Source organism: Danio rerio, chromosome 14 (assembly GCF_052040795.2).
Source record: "Danio rerio strain M-AB ecotype USA chromosome 14, GRCz13ab, whole genome shotgun sequence".
In the NCBI taxonomy this organism is placed as follows: Eukaryota; Metazoa; Chordata; class Actinopteri; order Cypriniformes; family Danionidae; genus Danio; species Danio rerio.
The window spans coordinates 24,507,501-24,530,644 of record NC_141034.1 but is presented as its reverse complement, the minus strand read 5'-3'; the positions used below and the strand labels follow the sequence as shown (position 1 = coordinate 24,530,644).

The 23,144-nt window shown below is 33.1% G+C and overlaps 1 protein-coding gene across 1 annotated transcript in view; it reads right to left on the bottom strand.

Moving 5' to 3' along the window:
• Window positions 1-23,144, bottom strand: part of aff2 (ALF transcription elongation factor 2) — a 408,692-nt gene that overhangs the window by 297,575 nt on the left and 87,973 nt on the right. The window contains exon 2 of the mRNA XM_087281430.1: window positions 1,224-1,344. Coding sequence (XP_087137556.1) covers window positions 1,224-1,344 — 121 coding nt within the window. The remainder of the gene's footprint in view (window positions 1-1,223; window positions 1,345-23,144) is intronic.

The following is a 23,144-nucleotide window of genomic DNA, read 5'->3' as shown; positions in this document are numbered from 1 at the left end:
CTGTGGATTAAATTTGAGCGATCAAGTGACCAAGATTTAAGCGAGAGAATACAGTCATTTTTTTAAATAAAAGATAAATAAACGGAAATAATTGATTTCTTGTGCTGCCCAGTGGTTGAGGACCACTCCTATAAATGAGCTCTAGTCAGCAGTATATTTCCATTGTAACCCATAATTTGCCATTTAAAAGCAGGGGAGTTCTTAAGATCTGCATCAGCTCAAACTCCCCTTTCACTTTTCTATCGATAGGGAGCCCCAGGCTTGATGATCTTTTGAGCTCGGGGTTCTCTCCCTGGACATCATGTCAAATATGCTTCATTATCAATCATCAGCTAAGGGTGAGCTCTTGAATTTAGGCAATGAGAAAATCTAACTTCCTACTGATTCTCTTTGGTAACAATGTCTATGTGGGTGAGCGCATCGTCACTATTCAAAATCAAAGACTGTATTTTTTTTTATTTTATAATGCCATCTCATTGACTAATATCAATTAAATAAGAAATAATAAAAAAGAATGAAATATGTTTGAGTGGGATCTCCAAAAATAAATAGAATTTGGAATTTTACTGCCACATGACATGTAATGAAATGTAATGTAAAGTAATGTGGATTTATATAGCGCATTTATTGTGTATGGCTAAAAACCCAAAGCACTTGACAATCATGGGGGGGGGGGGGTCTCTTCACACCACCACCAGTGTGCAGCCACAGGACAATAGCGCCAGTGCGCTCAGGGGCTATTGGTGGAGTGAAGAGACTTGTGTTAACAACTTTAACCCATTTAGATATGTTTACGTGTGAAAGCAAACCACATCAAGAATAAAAAACAATACTGTAGCATTTTCTATCCCTGTTTATATTGCATATTCCTGTCAATCACTTGCTGACAACATAAGTTTGCTCAAATTAAAGTAAAATAGGTCAGAAATGTCATTTCACATTGACTTCAAAACATGCTATACCTTTTATATCCCCACTTTAATCCTAAAAGGAATATTTTACAGAGACATCTAAAGGAGGAAAAAAAGTTACATAACCCTGATCGTAAGCATTCCTTCAAACCAATTCTGTCTGAACCTAAAGGGGGGCAAGGGCTGAGTAAATATTGGATGTAAAGAGAGCAACTCAGCATCCTTTAGCTGGAGCAATGCCCCGTGTAAGATGATGAGTGTATGTGCATGTGAGTAGCCACTCTGATTGGGCCCTATTGGCAAAGCCCTTACCTTGTATGGCTCACCAAACAGATTAAATCCGGTAGAAAACAAGTCTTCATCCTGCTGCACTTCCTGCGTCCTTCGCTCCCACTCCTTCTTCTTGAGCGCCGAGCGGTCCTGCTCGTAATGACTGCAGGAAACGAGAGAGAGAGAGAAAGAAGAGCGTGATTCAAGCTGGCATGCGAGAAATCGACGGCAAAAAACCCTGCCTGTAAGAGATTCAAGGGAAGCCCTTATCTGTCTAATAGGCCCGAGCTGACACTAAGCAGATGAGGAGAGCGTGGCGGAGGAGATAAAGTAACTGGATTGGTGCGCAGATGCTTTGCAGGAACAGACAGGAGGCTGCCAGGAAGAGGCAGCTCTGTTTGAAATGTTGTAAGAAGGGCTGGAGCCTCGGGGAGCGTTAATTTAGATTTGAAGGACCTCATATGGCAATCAGCGTGGGGGATTGTTACAGGAAATTCAGGCTTGTTTTAAACAAAGGCAGATGTCATACTGCGGTAGTTGACAATCCCAAATTCGGCGTGTGGAGTAAATGATTTCACAAATGAAAAAGCAAGCATCGTCCTCTGAAGGACTCTGTCAGGCTTGTATATTTCTTTATGTTCATTAAAATGATGGCTTTATCTTTGCGGCTCTTCGTCTTCTCCAAGGACTTGTCCGAGTTATTTAATGACCACAAACGAGTTACTGTTTAACAAACTTCTAGTAGCAACGTAAAACAAATATGCAAATTCATCGTGGGAAACAAACATGTGGAGTGCTAAGATGAGATTGCGCAATGCTGGCTGAGACTGGTTGGCCAACATTTATCTATTTATATTTAAAAATGTATGTGTGAATGGGTGTACACATATCTCCAAAACCTTGATTGATTTATTTAATGTCAGCGAGCTTCTTCCCATCTTACAAACCTCACTTAATGATGGAAATAAACGTGGCATGTTAATATGAGAGCATGTGATGCTGGCTGTGACTGGTTGGCCAACTTTTATCTTAAAAACAAAAATGTATTGTATGTTTGTACACATTTAGATTAATACCTCCGGAGCCATGACTGAGTTATTCAATGTCTTTCCATAACGAAACTTCAACTATTAGTGATGAAAATAAACATATGGCATGCTAGCATGAGAGAGTGATGCTAGCAATGACTGGTTGGCCAACATTTATTTATTTATAATTAAAAACCTTTGCATATGGGTGTAGACATATCTCCAAAGCCTTGATTGAGTTATTTAATGTTAGCGAGTTTCTTCCCTTTTTTACAAACCTTGATTTATTAGTGATGGAAATAAACATGACATGCTAAGGTGAAAATGTGCGATCCTAGCTGTGAATGGTCGGGCAACATTTATCTTAAAACAAAAATGTATTAGTTTGTTTGTACACATATAGGTTAATACCTAAGATTAATGTCAGTAAATGTCTATCCATCATCAAACTTCCTCTATTAGTGATGGAAATAAACAGGTGGCATGCTAAGATGAGAGTGTGTGATGCTACAGTAGCTGTGACTGGTTGGCTAACATCTCCAAACCCTTTTTGCTGGTTCTTGCTAGAACACGACCATGACCAGTAAAGCACTAGGGGGGCTGGCTATCATCTATTTTCACTTTAAATGAACAATTTCTTTACATTTATGTATGAGGCCTTGTACGAGTATTTTTTTTTTTTTTTTGTCTGCAAATAGCCATTAAACAGAGTTCATCTTAAAAACAATGAAGGAAAACATGTCAGTTGCCACTCGTTGGCCAATATTTATTTATTTAATTTCATGAAACATACATTCACAGGCATGCTAGTGCAAATATATTGTCTCACTGGGATTATTATTACTTAATATCCTTAAACAACTTGCCATTTAACAAACTGCATCTATTAACAACGACAACAAACGAGTACTACATGCAATGATAGATGTGACTGGTTGGCCAAAATTTATGAATTAATTGATTTAATTTTGTTTTAATTTTAACTTGTTTATCTGTAAGTTTGTACACACAAAAATGTCTCCCAGATCTCTAACAGAGTCATTTAAATTCTGCAAATGACTTGCCATTTAATACATTTCCTCGATTAGCAATGGAAACAAACATTCAGAGTACTAACTGTGCTAGCTGTGACTGACTGGCCTCAGGGCCAGTGTTATAGGCTGACAGTGGCTGATTAGAGCCACAGACTCTGTCTTTCCATTATCATAATGCAGAATGGCCCCAGGTTAACGAAGACTTCCCTCAGGAACAGACACACAACACAGCCGCTAGCCGTAGCATTAGCATCACTACCTAAGGATGAATAACAACGTGACAGAAATTTTCACTCAGTAGCCACCATTATTATTTAGTGACATACATAAGAATGTGTTAGAGCTTGTCCATTCACTCCTCAAGATTGGGAAGATGTTTGAGGCATGCTGTGTCTACAAATGAACATTTCATTATAATTGACCTAGACCTTCAGCACACATCACAAGGACTTCTATTTGATGTCTATGTTTACATCTGGAACACATACATTCAGAGCATTTTTTTTTTTCATCTGCAATACATTGATGTTTTATGTAGATAGTTAAAAAGACATTTAGAAAATGTCTTTAAGATGTTTCTGATGTGTGTAATGTATGTAAAACAGTCCATCAGGTCAATGTACAAAGCAGGTGTTTTCCAGATGAAACACCTTTAAACGTACTTTGCAGAAATACAACTACAATCTGGATGAAAGATGAGTTAGCATAGAACAACATTTTCACCTGAGCGATGATCATAAGCTTCTTGCATGTAAATGATCATAGCGCCACACTTTACTTTGAAAACACAGCACAAATGCGTTACTATAATTCCACCTATAAGGTTTTGAAAATAGCAAATTTTGCAATTTGATAATGGCTAATGTCATAAATAAAATATAAATTATTATTATTTTTTTGTGATAGCATAGATATTATAGCATATATACTATAGATGTCGCCTATGCTATTGTTGTCTATTGGAAAGAATGTGTCAATAGAGCAGCCATTTTAGTACAGGGTAGCGCTCCTTTGAAATTAATGTAAGAGCAAGGTGCAGTGGAGGACTAGCCATCTAGAGCCAGAGATATGTATCCACACATACATACATATACATATATATATATATATATACATATACATATATATATATATATATATATATATATATATATATATATATATATATATATATATATATATATATATATATATATATATATATATATATATATATATATACATACATACATACATATATGTATATATGTGTGTATATATATATATATATATATATATATATATATATATATATATATATATATATATATATATATATATATATATATATATTATACACATATATACATATATGTATATGTATATATATATATATATATATATATATATATATATATATATATATATATATATATATGTATATAAAGAGCTTGTGTTTGTGTGCATGGAAATGTATTTTCTTACCTCACTGTTAAATTTGTTCCAATACATGTCCTGAAATACAACGCCTATCCCGCTTTTGCTTCTCATACTAACGGAGAGAGTGATTAAATTATGAATGAATCCCTGTTATGAATGACTTGTTCACTTAGCTAACAATAATACAAATTTCTGGCACCGTAGCATCTTGTTCTTATTTCATTTACATCATTTGCTGATATTATTCAACAAAACTAGCATAAGCCTAGAATTTAGTGCAAGTTGGTGCCACTTTGCCTTATGATCAATAGATTAAGAGACTTTTCATCAATGCTTGTATAGCCCAAAAATTTGTAACATACAAAAACGTAAAAAAACGTAACCTTAACCATAAAGTGTAATGCATTTATGATTTGTTTTCTTTGTTTGCTCGTTACTATACCTGAATGCAGGGCTGAAGTCCAGCATATTCAGATTGGATCTAGTCTTGACTAGTGCGTTTGAATGACATTTCTCCTGGGAGCACAGAACAAATGTGGCGACACTATTGACACATGATCAGGGTCCGTAAGCGATATCTAGTGTACATTTTTAAGTGTTGATAGCTTGTGCAGCCTAACTTTAACTAACACACAGTAACATCCTGAGTAACTATAACTATTCTCAGTAACTCAGAAACTATTACACGCAGGCAGTTAAGAGTTTACAGATGATAAAAAAACAAACAAACAAACTTAAAAACAAGAAAAACTGAACAGAGCACATAGATTTATTGTCATTGCAAGACAAAAAAATAAGCAATTTGAGGGCAATTCCTTTTCTAGATCAAAACTAGAAACATAATCAGTATCCACATCACAATTAAATCACAAAGGTGTGCAACATAATCAGTAACTATGGAAACAGCAGAGTGTCAGGATTGCAGAAACAGGAACAAAAGATTCAGAAACCAAAACAAAGCAAAGTCGAGTAAAACAAACTTCATGTAAATATTTATCTTTAGCATTTTTGAACGTCTTAAAATACTGTATTGTGCAAGTTCACATTGTTATTAAACAGCATGCGCACACGTGCACACGCACACAAATACAATTTAGTAGTCCACCATAGTTGTTTTTTGCGTTGCATACTGTATAGACTGAGTAAGCATACATCATGGTTTTAATTAAACTGTTTTGTTGGTTTATATGGAAACAATAGCTTAATACTTAAGTTAATAAGGTGATATCATCTCAGTAGCTCACCAATTCAAATTACATTATAAGAGTAAATCTCCAGTTAATGATTCACTAAAATTACAGATTGATTCAAAATGAGCCAAAAGCAGCAATCCAAGGTTGAGGTGTTATAAAAGAATAGTTCCTGCAGCTTCATTGTAATGAACCCTCTGGGGTTGGCAAACATGCTGAAATCTCATCGAATATTTGCCTCACAGAAATAAGAAATTTATCTACTTAAAACATACTTTTAAATAAACCAACTACACTTAAAACAAATGTTCTCTAATTTTGTAATCTGTTTAAAAAGAACACAAACTACTGTACTTAGTTATTTTGAATAAATTCCCACCTCCACCATTCAAAGACAAATCACATGACAGCAACTTTACTGGAGCACCCACAAATGTGTAAACAAAGAGATCACTGTTGTTTTGGGAAAAGAAAAAGTACAAAATTATTTCAGAAAACCATCAGAAGAAGCATTATTTAGAAGATGTTATTGTGCAGCAAAGGTAATTGATTCTTATAATAATTGCATAGTTTTATCGGCAAAGAGCCATAAAGGGGCTTTGGTATTATTAAAGGGGCTTTGGTATTAATAATACTCAGTACACTGCAAAAAAAATGCTTTTCTTACCTAGATTTTTTGTCTTGCTTCTAGTCCAAATATTTAAAAATTCTTAAATAAATAAGTATTTTCTAGACAAGAAAAAATAATATTGTCTTGTTTTAAGAAATAATATGCCAAAAAGAAGTGTTTTTCCTTAAAACAAGCAAATTAATCTGCCAATGGAGTAAGAAAATTATTTTTGTTTCAAAAGAAAAAAAAATTATTTATTTTACCCCATTACCAGATTACTTTGCTTGTTTTAAGGAAAAACCTACTTAATATTGGCATATCATTTCTGAAAAGAAGAAATTTGGCTAGAAAATGCTTCTTAAAAAAAGAAACAAGACTTGAACTAGAAACCAGACAAAAACAAGTAAAAAAAACAGTGTAATAGTTACTGTGTGACACGTTTTAATAGTTTCACTGACTCAATTAAAAATGAAAAAAAGTACTTACTATCTATACAGTATTTTAACTAAAATCATATTTCATAAAGATGTACTTTTACTTAAATGTTTGATTTGTATACTCCATCCCCCACTGATTACAGTGCTTGAGTAAAAAGATAACTGTAACAACTTCATAATTTAAAGTTAACATATTGTGTACCTCAAGGCTTTAAAATATCAGCTTTTTTAACTTGTGACCTATCCTTTAAACCAGGGGTACCCAAACTTTTTCTTATAAAGGGCCAAAATTCAAATAATTAAGTAATCAAGTAATTTACCAATTTATAACATAATAACTAAAAATAAAAAGATGAGATAACTTCAAACTTATTTACTAATGCATTCTAAATTTTCGAAAATGTAAATTATTTTTTAAACATTGATTTGCATGCTGATGTCTTCTGCTTTGTCCCCTATTCGTTAAGTGACACTATGTACATTTTTTTATCATTTTCATTTACAACATTGAATTGAAACATTTAATTTGTTATTTTAAAAAAATAAATAAATTATTATTCTTTTTTTTGTAGCTGAAAAATAAAACAGACAAAAGGTTACATTAAAATAGAAATGAGAATCTCTGTTAAAGGCATTTCACAACTCTTCCCAATTATTTTTCTATCTGGCGGGCCAAATCAAAGGATACAAAGGGTCCTAGTTTGTGCATCTCTGCTTAAACTAAATGAATCGGCAAAATATGTAATATCATTGTGTCTGCTACAGCAAAGTTCCTTGTTTATTACTCCAGAATTACTCCAGAACCTAAAAAAAATAGCATTATTTGTCTTGGTACACTTTGTAACTACAGAAGAGTGCCCTTCCAGCTGCAACCCATCACTGGGAAACATCTATACACACTCATTCACACTCATACACTACGGACAATTTAGCTTACCCAATTCACCTGTACCACATGTTTTTGGACTAGTGGGGGAAACCAGAGCACCCGGGGGAAACTCCACACAGAAATGACCCAGCTGGGACTTGCACCAGCGACCTTCTTGCTGTGAGGCGATTGGGGTACGCACTGCACCACTGTGCTACCCTATAGAAGAGTCAAAGTTTGAAAATAGAAAATGTATCTAAACTCTATTTAGTTTTTCTTTGTGAGATGCTAATGGTCTAATCCGATTCAATGATTTATGCTAAGCTAAATTAATAGAGCTCCTGCCAGACATTGATATCGGCTGAAAGGATTAAAAAAATGATAAAACTCAACACTTTAATAGGTGACTTGCAAAATGAGTCCGTTTCCACACAAAAAAAATAAATAAATAAATTTATTATTTTTAATAAAAAAAATTAATACATTTGGAATGTTCCTTTAAATTATTATTATTTTGCCATTTTTTAGCTGATAGAATCAGTGCTTTCATCTAACATCAATTTTGCTAAAACCTAAGATACTTCAAATGTATATTTCAACATTTTATGCTAAGCTAAGCTAATAGTGCTCCCGCCAGATCCTGAGATTAGCTGAATGGACAAAAAATGGTAAAACTCAACTATTTCACACTAGGTGACTTGTAAAATGAGCCTGTTTCCAAAATAAATTGGAGTGTTCTTCCAAACGGCTATTACTTTGCCCTTTTTTGGCTGATAGAATCAATGCTTTCAACATCAGCATCACTAAAACCCAAGATACCTCAAACGCATGTTTCATCGCTTTTCCCAGAGCAACAAAGTCTCTTCCAGCTTTTATTTTTGGAGTTGATGAATAGCCCAGCAAGCCAGAAACCTGGAATCGGTCCGTCTTCAATCGGCCTTCGCCATCCTGCGACTCCAGCCACAGCGTTTAATCCATCACCGAATTATTCCAGAAGGCGGGAGATGAAAAGGTTGGAGAAAAACGAGGCCTGGTCTGGAGGTGACAGGTGCTTCTTCTAAGGGGTTGCGGAAGAAATAAGTGACAAAGAAAAGTGGGAATAAATACAGCGACGAGAGATTGACGGTGCTTCGCAGGCCTTAATGACAGCAAGATGTCAGTTATCTTTATGTCAGAGCGCTGGGCACACCTGACATCGCCACCTGACAGGACGATAAATCAAATTTACAGCTGTCAGTGGCAGAGCCTTGCAGGCGCTCAGGTCTCTTGACACTGCATTACCCTCCAAATGCAGAGCACCAGCGCTGGACAGCCAGAGCTCTGTAGAGATGATTAAGAAACTAAAAGAAGAACGCTGAGGTGCAAATAAATCCCTGTTATGATTGCTGCAGTGGAAGAGCAGTTAACTGCGTGAAGACGATGACTTGGACAGGCGTGTGTGTGTGTATATGTGTGTGTGTGTGTGTGTGTGTCCTCCTGCCATGAAGCCTGGAGTTATTGAGCTATAGGCAAGTAAAGACGTTCATAGAACTAAAAAAAATGCTAAATTTCTTTCTGTCCACTTGTGATAATCACTTCATAAAAAAAAAAAAAAAAAAAAAAACGCATTTATTTTTTTTCGATTTCTTTCTTTTGTAATATTACTGCAAATAATAGTTTACATTTATTTTATATTATATGTTGCAATATATTATATTTTATTTATTCATTCATTCATTTTCTCGTCGGGTTAGTCCCTTTATTAATTCGTAGTTGCCACAGCGGAATGAACCGTCAACTTATTCAGCAAGTTTTTACGCAGCTGATGCCCTACCAGCTACAACCCATCTCTGGAAAACATTCAAACACACATTCACATGCACACTCATACACTACGAACAATTTAGCCAACCCAATTCACCTGTACCACATGTCTTTGGACTGTGGGGGAAACCGGAGCACCTGGAGGAAACCCATGCGAACGCAGGGAGAACATGCAAACTCCACACAGAAATGGCAACTGAGCCGAGGCTCGAACCAGCGACCCAGCAACCTTCCTACTGTGAGGCGACAGCACTACCTATTGCGCCACTGCTTCGCCTATTTTATTTAATTTAAATAAAAAATTTTGTTTTCAATAGTTTTAATTCAAGTTTTGTAATAAAATAAATAAACTTAAAAAGTTTGGATCTATAAGGTCTTTTTTTATCTAATTGATTTTATTACACATTAAATGGATCAAAGGTGAGAGTTTAGACATTAACAACTAGGGCTGGGCAATATGGCAAAAATGCAATATCGATAATTTTTTCTATATTGAATAATAGCTATATATAATTCGAGACAAGTTGTTTATGCTTCCAGATTTAAAAGAGTGCCTCAACAATGACTGAAGCCACAACAATTTGAGGGTCCATTAAATGGCATAACATATTTTTCAGCTGATAAACTTATGGTGGCCAAAAATTTGGAACATCTCTAATATCAACACACTTTTAGATTCCCATTGTTACATTTTCTGCCGTGTGATTGGCTTGTTGATTAATATAGAGTAAAAAAGTATTTTCATTGTTATTAACATAAATTTTACAACTATTGGATGTAATATTGTTTATTAGCCCAGCCCTATTCCCACCGTTACTAACATTTAACATGTTTAATTCAAGCACATTTCCAACCATTAAAATAATGATGAAAAATCAAACAGTTTTCGAGATTGACAATAGGACATGCATCACAATATAAAATAGATTTCACAATATTACTCAGATTTTTTTTTAATAACAGTTTATACTATTTAATATTGTATGCTATACTATAATAAAAATGTTATTATACAGTACTATAAAGATTTAAAAATGCCATTGGTAATATGTACCACCATGCATTAAACATATTCTATATATCAAGAAATAGAACAAGATTGAAAACAAATCTAACTGGTCGCACATGTTTATATGAGTTTTTAGACAACACAAATATTTGGTGGACAATCCTGATTTTTAAATAACAACACGTGAAAACATTTCATTCTTTATTAAGAATATATATATATATATATATATATATATATATATATATATATATATATATATATATATATATATATATATATATATATATATATACAGTTGAAGCCAGAATTATTAGCCCCGTTAAATTATTAGACCGCTTGTTTATTTTTTCCCCAATTTCTGTTTAAGGGAGAGCAGATTTTTTTCAGCACATTTCTAAACATAATAATTTTAATAACTCATTTCTAACAACTGATTTATTTTATCTTTGCCGTGATGACTGTAAATAATATTTTAAATGATATTTTTAAGACGCTTCTATACAGCTTAAAGTAACATTTAAAGGCTTAACTAGGTTAATTAAGTTAACTAGGCAGGTTAGGGGAATTAGGCAAGTTATTGTATAACAGTGGTTTGTTTTGTAGACTATCAAGAAAAAATATAGCTTAAAGAGGCTAATAATTTTGTCCCTAAAATGGTTAAAAAAAAATTAAAAACTGCTTTTATCCTAGCTGAAATAAAACAAATCAGACTTTCTCCAGAAGAAAAAATATTATCAGACATACTGTAAAAATGTCCTTGCTCTGTTGAACACCATTTGGAAAATATTTTAAAAAGAAGAAAAAAAAAATCGAAGGGGGCTAATAATTCTGACTTCAACTGTATATGCTTTTGAATTGTATTATGGGACCTTGATCTTTCCTCCAACAACTTTTGATATTGAAAAGTTTGAAAAATTGACTTTTATTGACATGTTTATTAGTCAAAAGTCATATACTGTCTGGATTGGTGTTGTAAAGCTGGTAATATACTGTCAATACTTTTTTTTGTTATTTGTACAAACCTACTTTCTTATTCATTATGTATTTCATCTTATTCTTTGCTTTCGAGTGGGCACAGCTTTTTAAATCTTTTCAGCTCGTGACTTCCAATCTCATTCACTGTCATCATTTTTAGATGTTAAAAACAGCTCGTTCTATGCTGCAAACTGATATTTTCTCATTATATGATTCTGCTTTGTCTCTTTAATCATGCAAACACTTGTTTGTAGAGCAAGTATTTTGACTGTTTTCTGCAGTTTATTATTCCTAGTCATTTCTCCTATAGGCAGCTGAATCAAATGTTCTAAAACAATCACAAAACGAGCGCACTTATATATATAGTTTCAGCACTGACATTGCAATGTGAACATTCACAATAGTCACATCGCTAGCATACGTAATGGTGAGTCTGATTTTATCTTTTTTTTAAGTCTGGAAATGTTTTTTTTTTTTTTTTAGGACTGTAAGACTGTGAAGGTTTTAAAAGCATTCATGCCTAGAATATTTTACTGTTTTTAACTTTGACAAATCAATAACAATAAATTCCATTGAATTGTTTATAAAACGAAGACTATGCAGTATTAATTTACTTATTATTCAATGCTGTATACCTGAATACAGTTTGACTCCTCAGAAAACAATAAAACTTTGTTTATATAGATTGTATCTTTTTCTTTATTGAATTTATCCATGCTTGTCTACTGTTCCTTATATCTTATGCATATGCACTCCCCTACAGAATCATCCCAATCAGTCTAAAATTAGAGACTATTCATTGATTCATTCATTTTTTTTCACCTTAGTCCCTTTATTAACCAGGGGTAACCACACCAGAATAAACCGCCAACTTACCCAGCATATGTTTTTACGCAGCGCTTGCCCTTCCAGTTGCAACCTATCACTGGGAAACACCCATACACTTCCATTCACACACATACTCTACAAACAATTTAGCTTACCCAATTCACCTACCGCATGTCTTTGGATTGTGTGGGAAACCAAAGCACCCAGAGGAAACCCATGCGAACATGGGGAGAACACGCAAACTCCACACAGAAATGCCAACTGACCTAGTCGAGGCTCGAACCAACAACCTTCTTGCTGTGAGGCAAGAGCGCTACCCACTGCACCACCATGCTGCCCAAAATCATAAATTATTTTCAAATAATTATTCAACACACCTAGCAAAAATGTATTCATATCACGATATATATCGCAGAATAAAAAAAATACAAGTGTTAAATTTGTCCAATATTGTGCAGCCCTATTTTATCCAATATATTGTTTTATACAACAGTTCTGTCTGCTTCTCAAATCTGATTGACTGATAGTTGTGCAATATTCTGCAATATCAGCACTCATAAAGCCTCTTCACTCTGGTGGATTACTCAGCCCACAGAGAGTGACAGCAGATCAATAAACTCACTACAGTTTAAGAAATATTGCAACTGTTCGACAACATAATTTACTTTTGAGACTTTTTAAGGCAAGTGTGAAGTTGTTTAAATTGCAACTATGCAGTTTAATTATAAAGTTAGTACCTATTTTGCAGATGTAACTCATCACACACCTCCCAACAGTACCAATATACAGCCATTTCGCACTGCAACTCACATCATATTGCTCATTCAAACTATATTTACAGTGTGCTTACATTTACAGTGTAGTTTGCATAGAAACATTAATGATACCATCTCATAAACTTGGCCCTTTGAAACAAGTTCTGAAACCCCAAATGTTGATGTTCTACAAATGAATGTTCAAAATATTACATCTTTTGACTTAAAAACAGCAATGTAAAACCTCCCCTGACCCTTGCACAAGCTGTAATAAAACACTATCTGATGTGCTCTTTCTTAAAGCTTGTTTTGTTTCATTTCGGTACACTCGATAATTTTCTCATCTCACGTTTCAGAGGAACTGCAGCCCACCTTCACTATTACCTCAGAGAGAAAGAGAAAGAGAGAGAGAAGTAACTCCACAGAAACATGTTACCAAAATATGTTCAGGCCATATATACATTCAATCTTATCTCAGTGCAGACAAGGTGCTGTATGTTAACCAGCGGTGGTTTATTACGCTGATGTTGTTGGTGGCATGATTATGTTCTGGAATATGTGGCATTGGCAGTTTTCACCATCCATTCTTCCCGTTCTCCACCTATCTCCTAAGAGGGGGAAACGAACAGCGATATCCATGGAAAAGCGACTGAATTTAATCTTAGCTGAGCTTTGCTGCATTTGAAAGATAACCAAATAGACCGCCTGCATCTCTCTCTCTCTCTCTCTCTCTCTCTCTCTCGTCCCATTGAGCCCTCGATTAAAGCCTCCCATAGAGAAATAATGTAATAAACAGCCGCTGTTATTAGAACGGAGCAGCCGCCACAACAGTGGGCCCCGATTTCTGATTTAAGCGGCAATTATTAATTTGAAGCATGGGCTAATTAAAACTACAGCGAAGCGTTTAGCCTCTTGTTACAATTATTTTGGAGGATTGTAATTATATGGAGCTGCTTATCTTGACAGAAGAGGTGGAGATCTGCTCTGGTTTACGTGCTGATATATATATGGAGACTGATGGGACGTAGATAGCAGATGTTCATCATCAGGTTTGTCTGGTCGGACAGTCCAGCCTCAGGAGAAAACAAGCCTTTGTCAGGAATACTGTTTCTTTTCTACTTTTTTCTGTGACAGCTAACTATCACAGGGCTTTTATTCTTGCTATATAGTTGAATAAATATGTTGGTGATTGTGGTGTGCTATTAAGTGGGTGATCAGTGGACTTCAATCAATCTAATAAAACATGCTGAGATTCAAAAATAATGTGGATAAGAAAAAAGTGCAATACTACAATAATATGTTGAACAACCAGCATTTATCTTTTATTTTATTACTTGAATTGGTTTTGCTTTTATTATCATAGAGGTAATTTCGATTGAAATATAACCTGGTCCTTTTGTGGTCTTTTTATTGTCACAATATAAATGTTTTTATATTGTTATTATATTTTTATATTGTTTTTATATTATTATTATTATTATTATTATTATTATTATTATTATTATTATTATTATCATTATTATTATTATTATTATTATTATTTAATGTTTACTATTATTATAATAACTATTATTAATAATATTAAATGCTTATTTTTTTGTTTGTTTATGTTATTATTATTTTTTCCAAGCCATGCTCTAATGAAGATATAATAATTTGTTGAAAATATATACAGAAGAGAGAAAGAATGATGAGCATGGTTTAAAGTTTCTCATTTTAAATCTTTGTTTGTTTGTTTTATTTGTTTTATTGTTAATAGCTAATTAAATTGTGTAAATTATTTGTAAATCTATAGATTTAGTTTAAGTGTACATATTGTCACCCAACAGATAGAGGATAAATCAAGGCAGAGATGGATCCTGCTTGACTAGTGTATTTGTCATTAAACTCTACTATGTTATAAATGTAGTTGTTTACGTTTTTATTGCAATAAAGTTATTGTTTTAAATGTTATACGGCATTAATTAAAATGATTTCAAGAAATGTTTTCTATTTACTTTAAAGTCTTATGAAAAAAATTAGGAAATTACCCATGGCAACTTTAATGTAATATACAATAACTTCGTATATTTATCTTTGGCCCTTGTCTCTCAGTGATATTTGGCATTTGTTTTTGTTTTTTTTATACGAAAAGGTTTGGGTCCCCCTGTTTTAAAGAATTCTGTCAAATGCAGGAAGCAAAACATGCTTAACTCCAGCAATAGAAACAAGCAAACACCTCCACCCTCAGAGACAACAGTGAAGAGCAGCAGAGAAAAGACCCAAATTTAGCCCTCCTTCAGTCAAGCAGCAGGCCGGATGCTGGTCTTTGGGATGGAGCGCAGTGACTCTCTCAGATTAATGAGCACTGGTGACAGTAATTGCGGGGTGGCAGGTTTTCACCCCAGACACTGACACCACTTTCCTCCAGGACTCTCTCTATTTCCTCAAGGAGCTCATTGTTTGCTCTCATATTAGCAACGGCTCAGCGGGACAGCAAAGACACCAGTTAAAACACACTTCACCTCTCCAGTCCAGGACACTATTCTTCCTTAAAGATGCTCCTGATCACTTATAGAGGGTATTCTCCATGTCTAAAAGCTACTTAAAGCACTACTTGCGATTCCGGAGGCAGAATATAACAGTATATGTCATTTAGAAATACTTCTTTAAGAAATGTGCTCAGGTACTTCTAAAAGAAAAGCTATTTAGAAATAGAAGAAAGAGATTTAGTATTACAATGTAAGTTATATTTTTATTTGCATAATGTATTTATATAATATTACATATTTTTAAATGAAAAAATACTTATCATTCTATTTATAAAATCATTGCATTATATTATGTAATGATTAATATGAGTACACTATAAAACCCAACAGTCAACCTTATTAAATGAAATGTTTAACTTAAATGGTTTGCTGCAATCAGTTTCCTTAAATGGTTTGAGTTGCCTAACTTAATGGGTTTTACAGTACTCACTTATTTTGAGTTCTCTTCATTTATTGAAATTTACAGCGCTTAAATTGCGTCATTTACTCAAATAAATTAAGTTCACAGTACTCATTAGGATTAGTTTTTGAACTGAAATGGTTTGATGCAATCGGTTTTCTCAAATGGTTTGAGTTACCTTAACTTTTTGGGTTTTGTACTACTACTACTACACGGTAAAACTCGATTGTTAACTCAAACTGGTTGAGGATATCGATTGTGGCAAACCATTTCAGTTTTTAAACCAAATGCTTACATTAAAGTATATATATATATATATATATATATATATATATATATATATATATATACACATATATACATATATACATATATACATATATATATATATATATATATATACACACACACACATATACATATATATATATATACACACATATACATATATACATATATATATATATACATATATACATATATATATATATATATATATATATATATATATATATATATATATATATATATATATATATAAATATATATATATATATATATACATATATACATATATATATATATATATATATATATATATATATATATATATATATATATATACATATACATACATACATACATACATACATATACTACGTGACTGTATCAACCAAACAATTAAAGTATTAGTAACTAAAACATTTTAAGTTCATTCATCAAATCAGTGTAAGCTCAGTTAATAGAATTAATTGAGTACAAACAACTATATAGCTATTCAAATGGTTGGTATTGCTTTTAGCATTAGAATTAAGCTATTATTCATTCATAACTCATTGGGTTTGAGTTCAGCTTGATATAATCAGATATAATCATATAACAGTTACCATTCATTAAGTCAAAGTAACTTAAAAAAATTAAAAGTTAAACTAACTTTTTTAATTTAGCAATTTTCAAATGGTAGGTTTTATATTGTACTACAAAGCTAACAAATAAATGAATAAATAATAATTTATTTATTTATATTGTTATTATTATTATTATTACTAAAGAATGAACAAGCATTAATAGTGTGATGATGATGATGACTGTTATTATTATTATAAGTAGTAGTAGTAGTATTTTTATTATTATTTCATTTATTTATTTTTTATTCTTATTTATTTATTTATTTAATTTTTTTGTGGCCACACTTTAAATTGTCAGACATCACTGCATACATCAAAATATTGAAAAAGGAAATGGCACAAAACAGCCATGCATCAAAACCTGTTCTAAATGATATACAGTGTTCAGCATGAATTAGTACATTTCATTTTGAAAATGAACATTTTGATCCATTTTTCAGTGAATATTGGTCATATATTTTAGTGAGTTTGAACAAAACAGTTTTGTTAAAGAGCTATATTATTTAAAGTAATATTTTAGTCACGAAACATCTTTAGAAATAAAAAATAATAAATTTAAATGCATGTAAAATGTTGCAGAAAAATACTGACTTCAGTACTGACTAATCTAATGTATATGCACGAATATGGTATTGTAAAATTATCCTATAGAAAATATAAATTTAATAGAGATAATTGTGAGGGGTGTACTCATTTATTCTAAGCACTGTAAGAATAAAATGTACCTCAGTCTTGCATTGCTACCAATTCACACCATCTTATTATAATTTACTTTTTCTTTTTTTTTCCTGGACGTTTTCAACTCTCAACCTGAGATCTCCTCTATTAACTGCATCATCCAATTAGAAAGCATGTCTGGAGTCTGAAATGTCATGTCATGAATATTGCAGCAGGAGCTCCGGCACGTCTCCACAATTTGACCCAATTTAGCAAACAGACCTCGCTCTGCATGTGATGAAACATCAGTCCAGAGTCCACAAACAACACTTGTGCTTGTCAGCCACAGTGGGAAATACAGCCGACACAAACAGCCACCAAACCCGCCAAACAAATGTCAATTTTCCATGTCATCAAACTGTAAAAACTGATCTGAGCGCAGCAGCAGTCAGAGTCGCTGACTGCATAATGGAGAGAGGAAATTATGGCAGCTGCACGTCGATTATCCCTTAATGGGCACCGACTTCAAATTAATGTCTTCTTCATGTTCCATATTTCACATTCAGATTGAGAGGAATTTACCACAATTACGGTGTAATTGCAGATCTGTGGCTGGAGTTAACAGCATATAGGGTGCGTTTAAGAGCCAAAAATCTAATCTCTGCCTATTCTGAGTCGAGATCTGAATGCTGAGATCAGCCTTCCGTATGCGTTTCTAGAGCTGCGAGTCAATTCCTTGATTCTGAGGTGCTTCCGATTACAAAGTTTGTAATTAAAAGAGGAAATGTGTAAATAAATAAATGTATTATTACTGTACTTAAAAAAAAAAAAAATATATATATATATATATATATATATATATATATATATATATATATATGCAAGTTTGATTAAATATTATGTTTAAATGTTTTATTTTGCTTTTTTTTAGTAAATTTGCACTAATTTTCATTTATTCGCTGCACAAATATCTGAAGATTGAATGAAGTTTAATTCAAAATTCTTTTTGCTTTTTTTGTTCTTTTTTCTGTTTTGTTTTGTCATCGTTTTGTTTTGTTTATTTTTTCTTTTTGTTTTTTTTGTTTTTTTTTCTTTGTTTTTTTGTTTTCTTTGATGTTTGTTTTGTTTTGTTGTATTTTTGTTTGTTTTGTTGTCTTTTTAAAGTTTGTATGTCTTCTTTTGCTTTTTTCTTTTTTTGTCTTTTCTGTCTTGTTTTGTTTTTCCTTTGAAAGAGATTTTGGGGATCACTTTTTATCACTCTATAATCAGACCAGAGATGTATAAAGTACTAGAGACCCATACTTAAGTAAAAGTACAAGTGCTTTATCAAAAATTGACTTGAGTAGAAGTAGAAGTGCTCTTTAAGCACCATACTTAAGTGGAAGTACAAAAGTATTCAACATTTTTTGTACTTAAGTATTGCAAGTAGTTTATTAAAAAATGTACTACTCAAGTACTGAAAGTAAAAGTACAAGTATTGTGTAATGTCGTTATTAAAGAAAGCAGTCAAAATACACTAATTGTTTTGTTTATTTTAAATATCGTTTTTGGGGTACTTGATTAAGCAGAACAAAAAGAAACAGGGCTTACGATACTGTTTTTCTCTGTAAATAGTTTCTATGGTACAAGAGCTCACATCGTCAGGCCCTTTTACCAGAAAATGCCTTCACTGATGAGATAATTCAGCATGTTCACTCACATACATACTCTCTCTCTCTCTCTCTTACACACACACACACACACACACACACACACACACACACACTGCCCTGCACACACCTAAATGTACACTCTCTCCCACTCTCTCCCCACTCTCACACATTCATACACTCTCACATACACAGTTCTCTCTCTATCTCTCTCTCTCACACACACATTTTTGTGAATTGTGGGGACATTACATAGGTTGCAATTGTTTTTACACTCTCTTACACACACACACACACAGACGCACACACAGGTACAATCACACTGTTGTTTTCTCTTACTCACACATTATTCACTCTCACTCACACACACACAAAGACAGACTCACACTTTGGAAGTTTTGAAGTTTGATTGGTTAATACCACAATAAACAGGAGTTCTGTCTTCTGGAAGCACTCGTGAAACTAAACTAAACAAGCAAACTAAATCCTGCTTCACAAATTCACTTGATTTTGATTTTATTGTAAAAAACAGGAAAATGTGTATATTACTGTGTTAAATGAAAATCTGAAATATTTTATGGCTTATGGCTATGATTTAGTAATAATTTTTATTTATTTTTACTATGTTTTTAATGAAATTGGTCTTACAGTTCATATTTTCTGTAGTATATTTATTAATTCTGGTACTTTTACCATAAACCAACATCTCAACCATTTGGTAGAGGCTGATAATTTAGAAATAATGTGATGTGTTGAATAAAAATGCACTGATTCTGTTAACTAGCGACATTAGGAGTTAAGAAATGCAATAAAAAAATTCTATTGCTTTTGTCTTGGTGTGACAGTTAAAGGGTTTTTTTGTAATAAAATTTTGTCCTTTAATACAGCAGTCAGATATACAAACTGTGCCCTTAATTTGACCTGCTCACTCTTTCTGGATGTATCAAACTAAACTCATGCACAGAAGACAGCGCGAGCATTTACAGCTAATAAACTCATGTCAATATTATCCCGCCTGCTTTTTGAGCGCTGACAGGCGGGTCTTACACGGCTATGATTGGTTATTGTCCTTAACAGAAAGGGCTTTAGAAATATAAGCGCTGTTCACCCATGGCGGGAAGAATACGCGATTATCACAGGTAATAGACAGTGGAGAAAGCTTGCACATGAGGCACGCTTATGTCTGGATCCACAGCTTTAACAGCTAAGAAAAGAGGAAAAGTTACCTTACAAACTGGCCAGCGGGTCAAATGTCCAAAGTGAGAGAGCGAGAGATAGGCAGAGGTGAAGTTTTACAACATTTCTCCCTAATAGTAAACTAGCGACTGGTATGCTGTGCCGCCTCGCCCTCACGCCTCCGTCCTTCGCCATAGTATTGCGACATCGCGCATAGGAGATAAATGACGTCATCACGTAATCACCGGTTATAACCTATTACTGAACTGATATCGATCATTTTGACACCCCTAGTAACGAGTAACGATGCAGCACATAAAAAATCTATCGGAGTAAAAGTATTAAACTCATGGAAAATATGTACTTGAGTAAAAGTGGAAGTAGGAGAAAAAAATAATACTCCAGTAAAGTACAGATACTGCCTTTTAGTACTTAAGTAAAGTAGTGAAGTAGTTCTACTTCGTTACTATACATCTCTGAATCAGACAAATCTACTAAAAGGCAGTAATGTTAGTCAATTTGTAGTTTGTAGTTATCCATAACAAAGAATCTAAAAACTACTCAAAAAGTAAAAAAACTGAGCCCATAAATTCTTAATCCAAATTCAGAATAGGTTCTAAAATAGGTTCTAAATCTCTGAGAATTGAACATCCCTAATTATGTTAAAAAATATAATCATTATCACCATTGTGTTTTAGAAATTGCTATTCTACACTTACCCTAATAATAAACTACAATTACCATAATCAGATATTTAATTTTGGTTACACATAAAATATATGCCTATTACAAACCCCAGGTCGTTAGTGAAACGATACACTTTTAAAGTTATTATGGAATATGAACTGAATTATATGTTTTTTGTCCTTACTATAATGTTTAAGCTTCATTTATACTTCGTTGAGTGATCAACATATCCAATGACGCATATATTGCAAGGAGCCCATGCCATTTTGAGCATTGATACTATTGTGTTCAATCCGTGCTGCTCAGGCAATAACATTTTATAAATGCAGTGCGGTTTCTATGTTACAGTGTGTTGAGTTTCTCTCCCAGTGTTTTGAGTTTATGCATAAAATGTGTGCAATGCTACAGTACTGTAGACAGCTCAAACTCACACTCATTCAAGGAAGAAAAAGGTGGGAACCAGCAAACATTCAACAACTTCAGTCATAAAGACAACTAAACTATTCATCTGAAGCTCCTCCACAGGACTCAATACTTGCTAAACACCCACACCACCAGCCTCTCGGCCCCACTCACATTTGTCACAGCTACTGTACCAAACCAACCAATCACAGCTCTTGCGTTCCATGTCACAGTGAGGTGTAGTTACAATTTTTTTAAGAGGTGCATGTTAGGGTACGTTGAAGGCTATGCAACTTTGTGAAGGCTACACTGGACCTACCACTCGCACATGATGTAGGTATAAATTGGGCTTTTGAATATACAATACAAAGTAAATAGGAGATATCAAAATGGTGCCTAAGGTTATCAGATCTCTGTTTTACGAAGCTTGTGAAATATCTATGGCTTTGAAACTCTACTGTCAGATGCTTTGACCTGTAATTATGTTGAGGCTGCAGTGTAGAGCAGGAGAGATGGAGAGGCTGATGAAGACAGAAGAGGTCGACAGGACCATGAAGAGCTCCATATGAGACTAAAACTAGACATCCCAGAACACACAGCATAAAATGAAAAACAAAAAGCGCCAAGAAATGGCTCAAAATCCATTAAATGTAAGAAAGTAAATATATAAAGCAAATTAAACAGACATTTATAGTGTATTTTGAAACACAGTTATTAAAGGCATAGTTTGCCCAAAGCTGAAAATTCTGTCATAATCTACTTATGGTTCACTAGTCATAAACCTGTTTGACTTTATGTTAAACACACTCTAAAAATGCCTGGTTATTTCAACACAAATTAGGTAACAGACTAACTCAAACAGACTAACTCAAACATTAAGTTAAACTTGGTCCTATTAATTAAACAAATTAGCAGAGCATTCAAGTTAGTCTCTAACACACCCAGAAAAAAAAATTGCAAGAAGGAGCTGCTTCAAAACCTACTAAAAGAAAGATGAATACATACAAACAAACTAGGGCTGCACAATATTTTCAGCATTGATATTACAATGTGAACATCTGCAAAAGTCCCATCGCAAAATCTACAATGTCCAATGTCCAGTTGGGATTATAATTAAACAGGAACCACAGTTTAGTACACATGATTTGTGAGTTATTGTTAATTTCAACCATGATCTAATAATGTGAAAGACTTCTACTTGAATGAGTTTTTTTTTTTTTTTTTTTTTTTTTGATTTAAAGCAAATTTAAACCATCTGGCTGAAGAAATTATAAAGTTTAAGATTTTACAAAGAATAATTGTGTTTAATTAGTTTGAAAATGAAGACTACTGTATATAGTTATATTTTAGAATTGATAGTTAAATTTGTGTACCTCAATATTGTTAGATTCCACTGAAAACCATAAAGCACTGTTTATTTAGTCCTCATCTTTGTTCTGTTGTTTTCATCTGTGCTCTAATTGATTTATTCTTTTTAGAATTATGAGTAATTGAATTATGAATTAAATTATGAATTATGTCCAAACAGTTACTTAAGTCATTTTGTGAAATTATTTTTATATTGCAATGTATATTGCAGAAATACAAAATATCC